This window comes from Ylistrum balloti, unplaced genomic scaffold (assembly GCF_031769215.1).
Source record: "Ylistrum balloti isolate Yb309-2 unplaced genomic scaffold, AGI_CSIRO_Ybal_v1 Utg371248, whole genome shotgun sequence".
Taxonomy (NCBI): Eukaryota; Metazoa; Mollusca; class Bivalvia; order Pectinida; family Pectinidae; genus Ylistrum; species Ylistrum balloti.
The window spans coordinates 85,216-103,860 of record NW_026782675.1 but is presented as its reverse complement, the minus strand read 5'-3'; the positions used below and the strand labels follow the sequence as shown (position 1 = coordinate 103,860).

Here is an 18,645-nt window from a genome sequence, read left to right as displayed (position 1 = left end):
GTATCGAGGATGGTTCCAGGGATGCTGCCAGTGATAGTGAGGGTAAAACCTGGAGTGTAGAGGATGGTTCCAGGGGTACAGAGAGGGATAATGAGGGTAAATCCTAGAGTGTCGAGGATGGTTCCAGGGATGGCGAGAAGGATAGTGAGGGTAAAACCTTGAGTGTTGAGGATGGTTCCAGGGATACAGAGAGGGATAATGAGGGTAAATCCTGGAGTGTCGAGGATGGTTCCAGGGATGGCGAGAGGGATAGTGGGGGTAAAACCTTGAGTGTTGAGGATGGTTCCAGGGATACAGAGAGGGATAATGAGGGTAAAACCTGGAGTGTCGAGGATGGTTCCAGGGGTACAGAGAGGGATAATGAGGGTAAAACCTGGAGTATAGAGGATAGTTCCAGGGGTACAGAGAGTGATAGAGAGGGTAAAACCTGAGTATCGAGGATGGTTCCAGGGATGCTGCCAGTGATAGTGAGGGTAAAACCTGGAGTGTAGAGGATGGTTCCAGGGGTACAGAGAGGGATAATGAGGGTAAATCCTGGAGTGTCGAGGATGGTTCCAGGGATGGCGAGAGGGATAGTGGGGGTAAAACCTTGAGTGTTGAGGATGGTTCCAGGGATACAGAGAGGGATAATGAGGGTAAAACCTGGAGTGTCGAGGATGGTTCCAGGGGTACAGAGAGGGATAATGAGGGTAAAACCTGAAGTGTCGAGGATGGTTCCAGGGGTACAGAGTGATAGTGAGGGTAAAACCTGGAGTATCAAGGATGGTTCCAGGGGTACAGAGAGACAATTGAGTCAGATGACCTACAGACTAGAGTTGCCAATTATTTGTACTATACATATCTAATACCTACAAACCGAATTCAACAGCAAATTGAAATCCTATGGAAACAGGAGACAGGTGTCCCAAGGGAATATGTTCTCTTTGTAACAACATTGTTGCCAACGAATTCCAGTCCTTATGGTCATAAATCACAGACAAAACTGTGTTTTATAGAATTACAGCATTTCTAGAAAAAACTGCTGATTAAATCACAGACAAAACTGTGTTATTATAGAATTACAGCATTTCTAGAAAAAAAAACTGCTGATTAAATCACAGACAAAACTGTGTTATTATAGAATTACAGCATTTCTAGAAGAAAACTGCTGATTAAATCACAGACAAAACTGTGTTATTATAGAATTACAGCATTTCTAGAAAAAAACTGCTGATTAAATCACAGACAAAACTGTGTTATTATAGAATTACAGCATTTCTAGAAAAAAAACTGCTGATTAAATCACAGACAAAACTGTGTTATTAAAGAATTACAGCATTTCTAGAAAAAAACTGCTGATTAAATCACAGACAAAACTGTGTTATTATAGAATTACAGCATTTCTAGAAAAAAACTGCTGATTAAATCACAGACAAAACTGTGTTATTATAGAATTACAGCATTTCTAGAAAAAAAACTGCTGATTAAATCACAGACAAAACTGTGTTATTATAGAATTACAGCATTTCTAGAAAAAAAACTGCTGATTAAATCACAGACAAAACTGTGTTATTATAGAATTACAGCATTTCTAGAAAACAAATACAGTTATTACAGATACTAAGTACATGTACTTACTACTATCGTGAAACCATATTTTCCCGCCATTACAAATGGAAGCACTCTGACGTCATTTGCCCTAAATACCAAAACACACAGGTGTATTCATTGACACCTTGGACAATACCGAACACCCTGGCTTGAAAGTAGAAATGTAAATTGTGGCTGTGATTACGGTAAGTAGTTCGCCTCCTAATATTAAATATATGTCGAATGTAGAGATTTATTATAATCCTGGTTTCTAAAATACCTTATGCACACACACGGGAAAGTTTGTAAAATCTATTGATTCTATATATAGCACTTTATACAGCTAATAAAGGTTTATTGTATTATCGAACGGAAAGGGGAGGAAGTTATATAAATAAACACTAATTTTTAGATATTCGTTATGTAACATTGTTTATGAATATTATACCCTGGCGAATGGTAACATACTTTTATACTTATGAACTTCATCATTCTGACTCTAATTTCATCGATACGCTGGTGAGAAGTTCGGTGAACATAGGCCCTTGTTGATGGTTGTTCGAATGTTTGTTTATAGCGAGGTGTTGTGAAAACGTTTACTCTTCATAGTTAAGTTCTCCATAAACAAATCCGAAATGTACAAACGTCTTATTTTACGTCAAGTTTATCGACTGCTTTGCCTTTTACCAACCCAAAACACCCTTATTGTAATACTTCGAGTAGGCCAACGAGATCCTGTGCACGACACATTAATCAACAGTTCCTGTTAGTTTTGTCAATACATCGGTAACATTTTGCTTTGTTGGCTGTTTTCTTGTGATTCACGCTGCCGTTGTAATATCACAGGGGCTTGGTTTTGGAATTTTGAGTAATGTATGACAACAGTTTATGACCACTGTATTATCAAGCCAGTATTTCAGGAAACCTTTGGGGAAGCAACGTATACAAAATTTTCAGAGTGTGTTTACAAAGTGCTGGAGTTATAGTGTTGTGGTTGCTAACTGATATCATACTTAATTTAAAATGTTGAAACCGAGTCCCTGTGTACTGAATAACCTTTCTAAATGGCTTGCGAAACAAGTTTTCTAGATCTATTCTTAATCCATTAATTAATTTGATTTATTTTTCAATAGAAATTATGTAGAGAGGGGTTCATTGTCACTGATCACCAGTTAGATTTCTGCAGACCAGGACTAACTAGACATCTTCAGTTGTTCAGTCATGCTGGATGTTATGTATACATAAACCTGGAAAAATCTGCATTTGTCTTTCAGCACAAATTATTCCCAAAATTAAACCTGCAGGTTTGCCTGAGGAAATCATGAGCTGTTTTATCTTGTTTATTGGTTTTATTGATAGGTTTTCGTGTTTTCGGCTAGCTAGACTAGCCGTCATCAGAACATGATGACGTCATCAGAACGTCATCCGATGACATCAACAGAATGTCATCTGTATATGACTAGCTTGGTTATCTTGATGAAGCTCTTTTGAACACTGTTTGGTATCCATCTGTGATTCCATTCATTACCAGATCTATGACTGAAGACAATCAGGACGTTGGCTCATTCCTACTCTGTTGAGAGTAAAATTTTTTCACAGTACAATGTTCATACAATACAGGCTGTAAGACACAATCAATATTGGACTATAAAATTCAAATGCATTTGGTATTTTACAAACATCATACAGTAAGCCATTTTAAAAAGTAGATTGAAGTAAACGTGTGTATGGATTTGACTAGGATAATTAATTGACATTATCAGATGATAGTAATTTGATTAATTGATAGAGTATATAATTAAAATTCTAATGTGTAAACAGAGAGTCCTAGAAAAGTCCTGCGATTTGTCAAATGTCTGGCATGATATATCTGTATGGATTAACATTTTTAAAAACCGCTGTGCAAGTTTTTCTTTCATTTTCATGAAGAGCAGAAATGAGAGTTGGTTGTCATTTTACTCTTAAGCTTCTTACAAATCATACTATTCGAACATCAGCCTCTGTAGTCATACATTTACAAAAAGGCATTCAAGTCCAAATATGTAAGTCTCCGTCTTGGTAGAAAATGTGAAAAAATAATGTGAAGAAAACAATTAATGATTTAATGGTAAACCTCCAGTCAGTTTGAATAGGCGGGTAGTTTGAATAGGTGGGTAGTTTGAATAGGTGGTTTGAATAGGCGGGTAGTTTGAATAGGCGGTTTGAATAGGCGGGTAGTTTGAATAGGCGGGTAGTTTGAATAGGTAGTTTGAATAGGCGGTTTGAATAGGCGGGTAGTTTGAATAGGCGGGTAGTTTGAATAGGCAGTTTGAATAGGCGGGTAGTTTAAATAGGTAGTTTGAATAGGCGGGTAGTTTGAATAGGCGATTTGAATAGACGGGTAGTTTGAATAGGCGGGTAGTTTAAATAGGTGGTTTGAATAGGCAGGTAGTTTGAATAGGCGGTTTGAATAGGCAGGTAGTTTTCACAGGCGGGTAGTTTAAATAGGTGGTTTGAATAGGCAGGTAGTTTGAATAGGCGTGTAGTTTGAATAGGCAGGTAGTTTGAATAGTCGGGTAGTTTGAATAGGCGGGTAGTTTAAATAGGGGTGTAGTTTGAATAGGCGAGTAGTTTGAATAGGCGGGTAGTTTGAATAGGCGGGTAGTTTAAATAGATGGTTTGAATAGGCAGGTAGTTTGAATAGGCGGGTAGTTTGAAAAAAATAATGAGAACTGTCCATGAGTAAAGATTGTTACTTTGAAATTGTATGATGAGAAAATGAAGAGATCAAATTGGTGGAGAATGGTGACTGGTTAATCCTTAGGGTAAAACTCGATCGAAAGTTTGGAAGGGCTGGGAGTTAAGAGCAATCTTGATATCAGACATTTGCAGGCTGTATTAGAAAATGTATGCAAACAAAGGTAGTTCACAAAGTGAGCATCAATATTGACAGATTGATTCTGAAAGGTAGGTTTAAAATGGCCTAAGAAACAAATCATCAGCTTGTCATGTGCTATTGGCAGCCTCTGTAGTCATACATTTACAAAAAGGCATTCAAGTCCAAATATGTAAGTCTCCGTCTTGGTAGAAAATGTGAAAAAATAATGTGAAGAAAACAATTAATGATTTAATGGTAAACCTCCAGTCAGTTTGAATAGGCGGGTAGTTTGAATAGGTGGGTAGTTTGAATAGGTGGTTTGAATAGGCGGGTAGTTTGAATAGGCAGTTTGAATAGGCGGGTAGTTTGAATAGGCGGGTAGTTTGAATAGGCAGTTTGAATAGGCGGGTAGTTTAAATAGGTAGTTTGAATAGGCGGGTAGTTTGAATAGGCGATTTGAATAGACGGGTAGTTTGAATAGGCGGGTAGTTTGAATAGGCAGTTTGAATAGGCGGGTAGTTTAAATAGGTAGTTTGAATAGGCGGGTAGTTTGAATAGGCGATTTGAATAGACGGGTAGTTTGAATAGGCGGGTAGTTTAAATAGGTGGTTTGAATAGGCAGGTAGTTTGAATAGGCGGTTTGAATAGGCAGGTAGTTTTCACAGGCGGGTAGTTTAAATAGGTGGTTTGAATAGGCAGGTAGTTTGAATAGGCGTGTAGTTTGAATAGGCAGGTAGTTTGAATAGTCGGGTAGTTTGAATAGGCGGGTAGTTTAAATAGGGGTGTAGTTTGAATAGGCGAGTAGTTTGAATAGGCGGGTAGTTTGAATAGGCGGGTAGTTTAAATAGGCGGGTAGTTTGAATAGGCAGGTAGTTTAAATAGATGGTTTGAATAGGCGGGTAGTTTGAATAGGCGGGTAGTTTGAATAGGCAGGTAGTTTGAATAGGCAGGTAGTTTGAATAGGCGGGTAGTTTGAATAGGCAGGTAGTTTGAATAGGCAGGTAGTTTGAATAGGCAGGTAGTTTAAATAGATGGTTTGAATAGGCGGGTAGTTTGAATAGGCGGGTAGTTTGAATAGATGGTTTGAATAGGCGGGTAGTTTGAATAGGCAGGTAGTTTAAATAGATGGTTTGAATAGGCGGGTAGTTTGAATAGGCAGGTAGTTTAAATAGATGGTTTGAATAGGCGGGTAGTTTGAATAGGCGGGTAGTTTGAATAGATGGTTTGAATAGGCGGGTAGTTTGAATAGGCAGGTAGTTTAAATAGATGGTTTGAATAGGCGGGTAGTTTGAATAGGCGGGTAGTTTGAATAGGCAGGTAGTTTAAATAGATGGTTTGAATAGGCGGGTAGTTTGAATAGGCGGGTAGTTTGAATAGATGGTTTGAATAGGCGGGTAGTTTGAATAGGCAGGTAGTTTAAATAGATGGTTTGAATAGGCGGGTAGTTTGAATAGGCGGGTAGTTTGAATAGGCAGGTAGTTTGAATAGGCAGGTAGTTTGAATAGGCAGGTAGTTTAAATAGATGGTTTGAATAGGCAGGTAGTTTGAATAGGCGGGTAGTTTGAATAGGCGGGTAGTTTAAATAGGCAGGTAGTTTGAATAGGCAGGTAGTTTGAATAGGCAGGTAGTTTGAATAGGCAGGTAGTTTAAATAGATGGTTTGAATAGGCAGGTAGTTTGAATAGGCGGGTAGTTTGAATAGGCAGGTAGTTTGAATAGGCGGGTAGTTTAAATAGGCAGGTAGTTTGAATAGGCAGGTAGTTTGAATAGGTAGGTAGTTTGAATAGGCAGGTAGTTTGAATAGGTAGGTAGTTTGAATAGGCAGGTATTTTGAATAGACGTTTTTTTTCAATAAAAGCGATAAGTTTTCTGTCTAGTTATAGTTTGAACCTTTTCTAATTTGTTACACTTACATTTTGAATTGTTCCAACACATCACAAGACAGAAGTCTTACTGTTGATGAAGGCATTGGCATGGTAATAATCACTCCATGTGGTCACTATTCACCTTAACTTTAAACACTGTGAGTAGCAGGCTATATATGACCATCATAAGCAATTGACAGTATCAGATTACATACATACATGTCACTTAATTAGTATTGATGTGCAGTGTGATTTATTTCACATCTTGCAGTAACATCATGTTCACACCAGCTGACACAACTCTAGGCCCAAACTGTATTACAAGCTAAGCGATTGGTAAATATCTATGGACCATGGGATATGGACCATGGGATATCGGTATGTGTTTTGTCAAAGAACAACCTTGTCTCACTTCACATTTTGATAAGACAGTCACATCAAGACTGTCCCAATAATTGTAAGATTCATAAAAATTTTAACAAACATTAATCCGTAGTCATATTAAGATATGTCAATGCTAACTTCCGCCAATACACAAGCAGAATTGTGCTTTTTACGGGCTGGTTTCTTTGTCACGATATCCAAAGTTATGAAGATAAACAAAAACCGTGATTTCTTAACAGTACAGGAAATTTTTTCAAAAGATAATGATTTTTTAATTGACCTCTTACCAGAAAATGTCATTTCCAACGGGTAGTTTCCTGCCCTGCTAAGACACTTTTAGAGACTTTGTCATGATTTTTCGGCAATTTTGACCCTGATAGTTTGAATTCTAATTTATTTTCACAAGCATGATTTTGTATAATTCCCACAGGTTCAACAATATCTAATGAATTTTGTTCGAACTGAGTGAAGGTTTCCTGTATATAATATGTTGTTGGAAGATTTGTTTAATATTTATTGGTCATATAATATATTGTATGTAACATCCTAATGATAATTGTCAGATATAATCATTCAAAGACATGTTGGCATTACTTGTAAGCGTGCTAAGGGTTGTTTTATATTGGGAATGGCACATGTATACATGAAGGTTTTCAGTGTAACAGGGTGGTCTCCTATGTCCACTATCATTCAATAAGTCGTTACGGTAATAGACATCATAAAAAATCCATAATATCGGTGGTATACTTACTGTTTCGGTATTTTGGTATTTAGTTTATGGTTCAAACTTCCCTATTTTGTTGAAATGATTAATAATTTTTTATCTGTTTTGTGACAGTCAACCTCCATAGTTTAGTAATTTAGTTACATGTTTAATTAATTGGGCAAGTGAACAAATATTTGGGCTAACCTCTATGGGAAATTGAATGACAAGGTGATAATGAATTTATGATTTATCCTGCAACTGGTGCTGCCATTGTCAGAATACGCCTAGAATTTTTCTAATAAGTGATTTTATTTATTGTAACAAACAAGTTTTATTTACAAAAATTCATAAAGTTGTTTTTCCCTATTCAGCAAAGTGTGGAACTATATTTCCAGGTAGAATAACTATTTTGACAATTGCATTTTAACTTTGGAAAGAAAGACAGAAGTAACTTGCCAAAATACAGTTTATATATTCTAAAAAAAATGATAATGGATTCTCTATTTGTGAACAAAGAAATTACTGTGTACAAAATTGTATGAGCTCTCCTGACCCTTAGCCAATTTAAATAACCTGGTCCAGATTATATGGTACACCCCAGAGTACTCAAAGAAATGACAGAAATGTATGTCTGATATATTCGCTACTGATCAGGAAAACACCATCACTTTGGAAATAGGTCAGATAACTGTAATATTCAGAAAAAGGAGACAAAGAATTGGATATTACCTTCCAGTCCGTTGGGACAAAGGTAAGAGTTAATGAAATGTACAAAAAAGGAGACAAAGTATTATAAAATTACCTTCCAGTCAGTTGGGACAAAGGTAAGGGTTAATGAAATGTACAAAAAAGGAGACAAAGTATTATAAAATTACCTTCCAGTCAGTTGGGACAAAGGTAAGGGTTAATGAAATGTACAAAAAAGGAGACAAAGTATTATAAAATTACCTTCCAGTCAGTTGGGACAAAGGTAAGAGTTAATGAAATGTACAAAAAAGGAGACAAAGTATTATAAAATTACCTTCCAGTCAGTTGGGACAAAGGTAAGGGTTAATGAAATGTACAAAAAAGGAGACAAAGTATTATAAAATTACCTTCCAGTCAGTTGGGACAAAGGTAAGGGTTAATGAAATGTACAAAAAAGGAGACAAAGTATTATAAAATTACCTTCCAGTTAGCCTTACCAGTGTCCTATGCAAAGTAAGGGGAAAACGTCTGTGAGCTGGAGTAATGGAACATCTTGAAAGCAATGATAAGTAAGTAATCCACCAGTTAGGGTTTGTAAAGGGAGATCAACAGTATTATAGATCCTCTCTGGACAGAAATAATAGACTGTGGCAAATCAATTACAACACACAATTTAGATTTCATGAAGGCCTTCAACAAGGTTCCACGGAGAAGGTTAATAGGAAAATTGAAAACTTATTGGATCTGGCAGTATACCACACAGTAGTGTCTTGGGACCATGTATATCTGTGCAAATGTGTTACCAGACTGGATAGAGACTATGACATCAATTTTTGCTGATGGTACCAAGATATACGAAAACTGCAGAAATCTACTGGGATACCTAGACAGACTACAACTTTATATAAAGTTGATTCGTGGCCACTGAGATTCCTAATGCAAAAAATGTCCATAGGGATGATACTAGTGAAAACCCCTTGCAACTCTCTTATACAAAGATACTGAGAACTATGAAGGGTGAACTCGTTAAAGTTAGAGAAGAAAAAGACCTTGGTATCATATTAAACATGACAAGCTTAAGTTCCATAATCAAAACCAGGCTGATATAAACAAAACAAATAAAATCATGGTATTGATGAAGAAGTCATACTTACCTTGAGCGACTGTCTGCTTTACAAAGCCCTTGTCAGAATGCATCTACTGTGTAGACCGATAGTCTGGAATCCATGTTTGATAAAAGAAAAGATAGTGAAAAGCTTGAAAAAGTTGAATAACGGCCAAAAATACCAGGAATGAAAGATCTATCATATGAAGAAAGGCTTAGACAATTTAAACTACCCACATTAGGATGATATTGTCATATGCCAGTTGAACAGTATATAGTTCACACCTGAAAAAGCTTACTTTCTGCTGTTTTAGATTAGTAGTGAAGTACTTGGATTAATGTGTTGGGTTGGGGGAAACAAATGATTTACTCTTTGTATGAAGCATCACAGTGCCTGAAAAATTTTAGAATTTTCTACATAATCAATTTGATATCCTGTAGATCTGCACAAGAAATCATGTCAGGGGGACAATACCCAAAATTTGAGGAATATATGTTAGCTTTGAGATGCCATTCATGTTGTATTCATGTGTAGTAATATTGAACTATTAAGTTTTTTTGTTTTTTTTTTTATAGTAATTAATACATCATGACTTGAAAGTGATCTGATGATGAAAGTCAGATTTGGACATGTGGAAAAAGATTCCTCACAAAACATGGCTGGAACTTGTTCAATACAGTCAGTCTAATCATGACAACTACAGGGTTTGGAGTCATGGTGACTTTAATGTTGTCATGGCTACCAAGACTTTGGGCCACAGAGCAATTACATTGTTTACAAGGTGAAGGTAAGCTCATTGTTTAAGCTTTGATAGGAATATTTCTTAGTTTCATGCTCATTTGAAAGGAGAACTGATTTGCAAAACTAAATGAATGTGAGTTGTTATGTGTTTCCAGCATCAAAGTCAAAGACATTACCTAAATGGTTACCATCTGATAATTCGGACACAAAATTTATAGGCAGAAAATGTTTTGGCGATGTAACATGGCATTTAATCCATTTTTCAAAATGTATGAAAATATAAAATAATGTTATTTTCATTTCCTGACAAATGCATTATTTACACATTGTTTAATTTTAGTGTATGTTATAAGTTATTGAAATGTTCATGTTGTTCAATGTCTGTTTTTGTTTCCATGACGGTGACCAACATACAGTATCTAGGTAATCAGAAAAAAATGGATGAATCTGAAAGCAGCATACAAACAATGAAAAAATAATTATATTGCAATGTCAATCAGAAAACTGATGTATCAATATAATAATAAATTAGTTTATCAAGGGAGATACTGAAAGTTATTATCTCAATGTTACACATATACATTGTCATCCTACTTGGCGACATTTGGAATTTCCATTGAGGTATAACTATATCAAAATTTTAAGACTCAAATTTATGTGTATAATAGTTCCTTTTGGCAATAATTGATAATAATTGAATTTTAAATGAATGAAATAATTCATAATGAAAAAATTTGAATGCTGAATTTTGTGAAAAATTTTCTTTCAAAGAATTGTCAAAATTCTTAAGAATATGGATGTTGTACAAATTATTGTATTTTATAAAATGATATCCAGAATTTAGAATTCTATTCCTGAAAGAAGCAACAGCTTGACTTTTATCATCGAAGAATTAAATGAATTTTGGCATCAGACGTCCTGTATTCTTCAAGAAAAAAGGAAAAGAATCAAGGATTTTTACCATATCATCAGCTTTTTCCTGGCTCATATATCATGTACAAGTAAAAAATCATGTTGAGGAAGAATTAATACAGGTTGGAAACAAAAAAACTGTACAATATCAGTAATTATAATATATTTTCTGAAATGATGCAGGACTGGTAAACAGGCGTGAAATGTACTACAACAGTAAGAGTCTGACGTTAATGTTAGAGAGCAGTCACAGTGTGTCCCATAATATCACCAACCAAATCCTAAGAACGCTGCTTACAGAGATAGTGGGGTATCATCGTGTCCAGATACAGAATGAGTTCTCCAATACACTCAACACTACAGCCATACTAAACCGTATGTCCGGCTGTTACAGTAGCGGGTAAGATGATAAATAATATCTCCATTTTTCTGTTTTTAACATGAACAGGAAAAGCTTTTCATTTGCCTAAGATTTCCTCATGTTTTAGTGAAATCTTCAATGCAAATGTTTCTATAAGATTTTGTGTTGCTAAAGTTCTGAATTGATTCTGATTTAAAGATTGGTTACATCTGGATATGCAGTGGCTATAAAACCATGTTTTGTAAATGTTGTAGTACATAGGTCTTAGGAAGAATTCTTTGATGTGACATCATTGAATACACTAAAACTTATTATAGTTAGGATGTATAGTTTATTAGCTCACCTAGCCCAAAGGGCCAAGTGAGCTTATGCCATGGTACAGTGTCCATCGTCCATCATCCATCATCCGGCTTCAACTTTTTCCTTTAAACAACTTCTTCTTAATAAATAATGGATCAAATGTTTTGATATTTGGCTGGTATGTTCCTAGGATAAAGCCTTACAAAGTTTGCCAATTGAAATAACCTTTACCTATATTCAAGATCACAGGGGTCAAATTTGTGAAAACATTTAAATGACTTCTTCTCATGAACTAATAGGCCTAGAGCCATAATATTTAGCCGTATATATATTCCAGATGAGCGCTGCAGGCACATTGGGCCTCTTGTTAAATTATAATATTAAAACTGAAAATGTTATATGTAACGACACAAAGAAACAATGTACTATTCATAACCATAATGTAATGAGCTTCAATGATTATGGAATCATAATATTTAGCTGTATGAAATTATTTAGAATATATTTAATGATATGAACAGCTTTTGAAAAAACTTTTATTAGTAAGGGAGAGATTGAATTTTTTTTTTTTAACATTTTACAGATGTACTGCCAAGTCGAAGTCTGTTGTCCCACGCACAATGATTAATATTGAAGTACCAGTAGTAGCAGGATTTCTGTCCAACCAATGGAATCAGGCCGGCACTGTTGTCAGTGTTGGAGCACTTGGACCACTGGCCAGGTAAGGTTAAAAAGGGACATTATCTAGAATGTAGAGTCTATTAGACACTGAGTTGGAGAGTTGGGTTTTGATTTTCTTGGGGGGTGCAGGATGGAGGGTGGGGAGGGGGGGGCTGATAATTGATATGCATCACCTACATATGAGGTGATGCAGTTCATTGAAAGCAACATGCAGTTAAATCTATAAATTGACAGATTTTGGCAGTTATAGTCTGACATACACAGTTTTATTATGATCACACTGATAAAGTGTTTGTGTATTTTACTATTTTACTCAAACACTGGTAATGAAATGTGCAATAGAATTCTATAATGTTCACTAAAAGTAAAGGGAGGAGTTACTGTACACCCAGGGGGCTGCCTCAAAGTCAAGGGAGAGGTTATAGTAAACCCAGGGTGCTGCCTCAAAGTCACAGGCGAGGTTATAGTAAACCCAGGGGACTGATTCAAAGTCAAGGGAGAGGTTATAGTAAACCCAAGGGGCTGACTCAAAGTCAAGGGAGGGGTTATAGTAAACCAAAGGGGCTGACTCAAAGTCACAGGCGAGGTTATAGTAAACCCAGGGGGCTGATTCAAAGTCAAGGGAGGGGTTATAGTAAACCCAGGGGCTGCCTCAAAGTCACAGGCGAGGTTATAGTAAACACAGGGGGCTGATTCAAAGTCAAGGGAGAGGTTATAGTAAACCAAGGGGGCTGCCTCAAAGTCAAGGGAGGGGTGATAGTAAACCCAGGGGGCTGCCTCAAAGTCAAGGGAGGGGTGATAGTAAACCCAGGGGGCTGCCTCAAAGTCACAGGCGAGGTTAAAGTAAACCCAGGGGGCTGATTCAAAGTCAAGGGAGGGGTTATAGTAAACCCAGGGGGCTGACTCAAAGTCAAGGGAGAGGTTATAGTAAACCCAGGGGGCTGACTCAAAGTCAAGGGAGAGGTTATAGTAAACCCAGGGGGCTGCCTCAAAGTCACAGGCGAGGTTATAGTAAACCCAGGGATCTGATTCAAAGTCAAGGGAGGGGTTATAGTAAACCCAAGGGGCTGACTCAAAGTCAAGGGAGGGGTTATAGTAAACCAAAGGGGCTGACTCAAAGTCATGGTAGAGGTTATAGTAAACCCAGGGGGCTGATTCAAAGTCAAGGGAGAGGTTATAGTAAACCCAGGGGGCTGCCTCAAAGTCAAGGGAGAGGTTATAGTAAAACCAGGGGGCTGCCTCAAAGTCACAGGCGAGGTTATAGTAAACCCAGGGGGCTGCCTCAAAGTCATGGTAGAGGTTATAGTAAACCCAAGGGGCTGACTCAAAGTCATGGTAGAGGTTATAGTAAACCCAAGGGGCTGACTCAAAGTCATGGTAGAGGTTATAGTAAACCCAAGGGGCTGACTTAAACGAATAGATGTCGGTTGGGCATATTATCTGGATATGGGATGGACAAAATGCCAGATGATGTGTCCTCTACTGTTACATAATAATGTTGTGTGTGTGTCCTGTACTGTTACATAATACTGTTGTGTGTCCTGTACTGTTACATAATACTGTTGTGTGTCCTGTACTGTTACATAATACTGTTGTGTGTGTCCTGTACTGTTATATAATACTGTGTGTGTCCTGTATATAATACTGTTGTGTGTGTTGTGTTCTGTTATATAATACTGTTGTGTGTGTCTGTACTGTTACATAATACTGTTGTGTGTGTTGTGTTCTGTTATATAATACTGTTGTGTGTCCTGTACTGTTACATAATACTGTTGTGTGTGTCCTGTGCTGTTACATAATACTGTTGTGTGTGTCCTGTACTGTTATATAATACTGTTGTGTGTGTACTGTTACATGTTGTGTGTCCTGTACTGTTATAATACTGTTGTGTGTGTCCTGTACTGTTACATAATACTGTTGTGTGTGTCCTGTACTGTTACATAATACTGTTGTGTGTGTCCTGTACTGTTACATAATACTGTTGTGTGTGTCCTGTACTGTTATATAATACTGTTGTGTGTATCCTGTAATGTTACATAATACTATGCCAGTATATGTGTGTCACTTTACTGCTATAAAGAAATGTGGAGATTCCAACATTTAACAAAAGACTGTTGTGTGTGTCCTGTACTGTTATATAATACTGTTGTGTGTGTCCTGTACTGTTATATAATACTGTTGTGTGTGTCCTGTTCTGTTATATAATACTGTTGTGTGTGTCCTGTACTGTTACATAATACTATTGTGTGTCCTGTACTGTTACATAATACTGTTGTGTGTGTCCTGTTCTGTTATATAATACTGTTGTGTGTCCTGTACTGTTACATAATACTGTTGTGTGTGTACTGTTACATAATACTGTTGTGTGTGTCCTGTTCTGTTATATAATACTGTTGTGTGTGTCCTGTACTGTTACATAATACTGTTGTGTGTGTCCTGTTCTGTTATATAATACTGTTGTGTGTGTCCTGTACTGTTATATAATACTGTTGTGTGTCCTGTACTGTTACATAATACTGTTGTGTGTCCTGTACTGTTACATAATACTGTTGTGTGTGTCCTGTTCTGTTATATAATACTGTTGTGTGTGTCCTGTACTGTTACATAATACTGTTGTGTGTGTCCTGTTCTGTTATATAATACTGTTGTGTGTGTCCTGTACTGTTATATAATACTGTTGTGTGTGTCCTGTACTGTTATATAATACTGTTGTGTGTCCTGTACTGTTATATAATACTGTTGTGTGTGTCCTGTACTGTTATATAATACTGTTGTGTGTGTCCTGTACTGTTATATAATACTGTTGTGTGTGTCCTGTTCTGTTATATAATACTGTTGTGTGTGTCCTGTACTGTTACATAATACTATTGTGTGTCCTGTACTGTTACATAATACTGTTGTGTGTGTCCTGTTCTGTTATATAATACTGTTGTGTGTCCTGTACTGTTACATAATACTGTTGTGTGTCCTGTACTGTTACATAATACTGTTGTGTGTGTCCTGTTCTGTTATATAATACTGTTGTGTGTGTCCTGTACTGTTACATAATACTGTTGTGTGTGTCCTGTTCTGTTATATAATACTGTTGTGTGTGTCCTGTACTGTTATATAATACTGTTGTGTGTGTCCTGTAATGTTACATAATACTGTTGTGTGTGTCCTGTACTGTTATATAATACTGTTGTGTGTCCTGTACTGTTATATAATACTGTTGTGTGTGTCCTGTACTGTTATATAATACTGTTGTGTGTGTCCTGTACTGTTATATAATACTGTTGTGTGTGTCCTGTACTGTTACATAATACTATTGTGTGTCCTGTACTGTTACATAATACTGTTGTGTGTGTCCTGTTCTGTTATATAATACTGTTGTGTGTGTCCTGTACTGTTACATAATACTGTTGTGTGTGTCCTGTTCTGTTATATAATACTGTTGTGTGTATCCTGTTCTGTTATATAATACTGTTGTGTGTGTTCTGTACTGTTACATAATACTGTTGTGTGTGTCCTGTTCTGTTATATAATACTGTTGTGTGTGTCCTGTACTGTTACATAATACTGTTGTGTGTGTCCTGTTCTGTTATATAATACTGTTGTGTGTATCCTGTTCTGTTATATAATACTGTTGTGTGTGTTCTGTACTGTTACATAATACTGTTGTGTGTGTCCTGTTCTGTTATATAATACTGTTGTGTGTCCTGTACTGTTACATAATACTGTTGTGTGTGTCCTGTACTGTTACATAATACTGTTGTGTGTGTTCTGTACTGTTACATAATACTGTTGTGTGTGTTCTGTACTGTTATATAATACTGTTGTGTGTGTCCTGTACTGTTACATAATACTGTTGTGTGTGTTGTGTTCTGTTATATAATACTGTTGTGTGTCCTGTACTGTTACATAATACTGTTGTGTGTGTTGTGTTCTGTTATATAATACTGTTGTGTGTATCCTGTAATGTTACATAATACTGTTGTGTGTGTGTCCTGTACTGTTACATAATACTGTTGTGTGTGTTGTGTTCTGTTACATAATACTGTTGTGTGTCCTGTACTGTTACATAATACTGTTGTGTGTGTTGTGTTCTGTTATATAATACTGTTGTGTGTATCCTGTAATGTTACATAATACTGTTGTGTGTGTCCTGTACTGTTACATAATACTGTTGTGTGTGTCCTGTACTGTTATATAATACTGTTGTGTGTCCTGTACTGTTACATAATACTGTTGTGTGTCCTGTACTGTTACATAATACTGTTGTGTGTGTCCTGTACTGTTACATAATACTGTTGTGTGTGTCCTGTACTGTTACATAATACTGTTGTGTGTGTCCTGTACTGTTACATAATACTGTTGTGTGTGTCCTGTACTGTTATATAATACTGTTGTGTGTATCCTGTAATGTTACATAATACTATGCCAGTATATTATTTATGATTGAGAAATTCAGCCCAACATCACTTTTATTCCTGCTATAAAGAAATGTGGAGATTCCAACATTTAACAAAAGACATAATATTGACCTGCAGGCCTGGCTGGTATATTGCTGATTACACTATAGACAAGCTGTGGGAGACTGGACAGATTGCTGACCACTGGCGGTCACTACTTCTGGAAGATGTGACCCAGATCTTCTCCATGTCAGACCAACTGCCAGTTTTGAGAAACCTGACTAAGAAAGCTAATGGCGGATACTTGTGTAACTTCCATGGCTGTGTTCAGGGAATCTACTATGGCCCAAGGTGTCCACAGACTGACCAATCCACATGTGCTGTCTTGTTGTCATCCTATCCAGGTACACTCTTGGAATACTAAAATAACTAAATATATGCATTTAAAAACATGAAGTTTGTTGAACTGATGATACAATGTATACAGGCATGTATAAAAAACATCACATGATCCCTTGATGAACTGCTCCCCACTGGAAGTAAGATAGAATGAGATTTGATTTTTAGACCCTGCACTGACTTTCTTGGCCCTATACTGACTTTCCAGGCCCTATACTGAGTTTTTATGCCCAACACTGACTTTCTAGGACCTATACTGACTTTCTAGGCCAAACACTTACATTCTAGGCCATATACTGACTTTCTAGGCCCTATACTGACTTTTTAGGCCCAACACTGACTTTCTAGGACCTATACTGACTTTCTAGGCCCAACACTGACTTTCCAGGCCCTATACTGACTTTCTAGGCCCTATACTATCATTCTAGGCCCTGTACTGACTTTCTAGGCCCTATACTATCATTCTAGGCCCTGTACTGACTTTCCAGGCCCCAAACTGACATTCTAGTCACTATACTGACTTTCTAGTCCCTATACTGATTTTCTAGGCCAAACACTGACTTTCTAGGACCGATACTGACATTCTAGGACCTATACTATCTTTCTAGGCCCTGTACTGACTTTCTAGGCCCTATACTGACTTTCTAGGCCCATCACTTTATTCAATGCCTTGCACTGACTTTCTAGGCCCTGCATTGACTTTCTAGGCCCTATACTATCATTCTAGGACCTGCACTGACTTTCTAGGCCCAATACTGACTTTCTAGGCCCTGCACTGACATTCTAGGTCCTATACTGACAATCTAGGCCCTATACTATCATTCTAGGCCTTGCACTGACTTTCTAGGCCCTATACTGACAATCTAGGCCCTATGCTATCATTTTAGGCCCTGCGCTGATTTTCTAGGCCCTATACTGACATTCTAGGCCCTGCACTGACATTCTAAGCCCAACTCTATCATTCAAGGCCCTGCACTGACTTTCTAGGCATTACAGTCAATGATGTTATGACAAAATGACACAGAAATAAATTTTTCTATGTTGTATGTATAAAAAGTAAAAACAGTGCTGTTGGTTATACCACACTATCTTGCACTAAAATTTGGGGGCCAACATATGTCATCTGATTTAAAGGCAGGAGGTATGCTAAATATAGTAAAAATGTTCCACTTAAAGCAACATATGGGAGTGGGCTTATTATCAGGCATTGGCTTATTATGAGGAAGATACAGTACACCAAGGTATTATACTGTATATTACTAGAAAGCATCTTGAAGGATATTTTTTTTTTGTTGAACTTCTTTCTCTCTTTATCAATATTAATCACTATGCATCATAATGCACATAAAATACACTACAAAGAGAATGCTATCTGTTCCCATGGCTACCATTTTAATTCTAATTGTTATATCAGTTTAATACACTACAAAGAGAATGCTATCTGTTCCTATGGCTACCATATTAATTCTAATTGTTATATCAGTTTAATACACTACAAAGAGAATGCTATCTGTTCCTATGGCTACCATATTAATTCTAATTGTTATATCAGTTTAATTTTTTTAAAACATTCTTATGATCAGGTCAGTTGTTGGAAGGTAAACAATTGTCCATCTATATGGAAGACTATCTAGTTGTTACCATGTAAATCAGTATAGTAGAATTATATCATTTGTAAGTAGATTCC

At 36.7% G+C, this 18,645-nt stretch overlaps 1 protein-coding gene across 1 annotated transcript in view; it reads left to right on the top strand.

The window, feature by feature from the left end:
- Positions 1 to 9,863: 9,863 nt before the first annotated feature.
- The window catches only part of LOC132561632 (uncharacterized), a 35,610-nt gene continuing 26,828 nt past the window's right edge, over positions 9,864 to 18,645 (top strand). Inside the window, exons 1-4 of the mRNA XM_060226333.1 lie at positions 9,864 to 9,960; positions 11,010 to 11,226; positions 12,071 to 12,208; positions 16,698 to 16,963. Coding sequence (XP_060082316.1) covers positions 9,864 to 9,960; positions 11,010 to 11,226; positions 12,071 to 12,208; positions 16,698 to 16,963 — 718 coding nt within the window. The remainder of the gene's footprint in view (positions 9,961 to 11,009; positions 11,227 to 12,070; positions 12,209 to 16,697; positions 16,964 to 18,645) is intronic.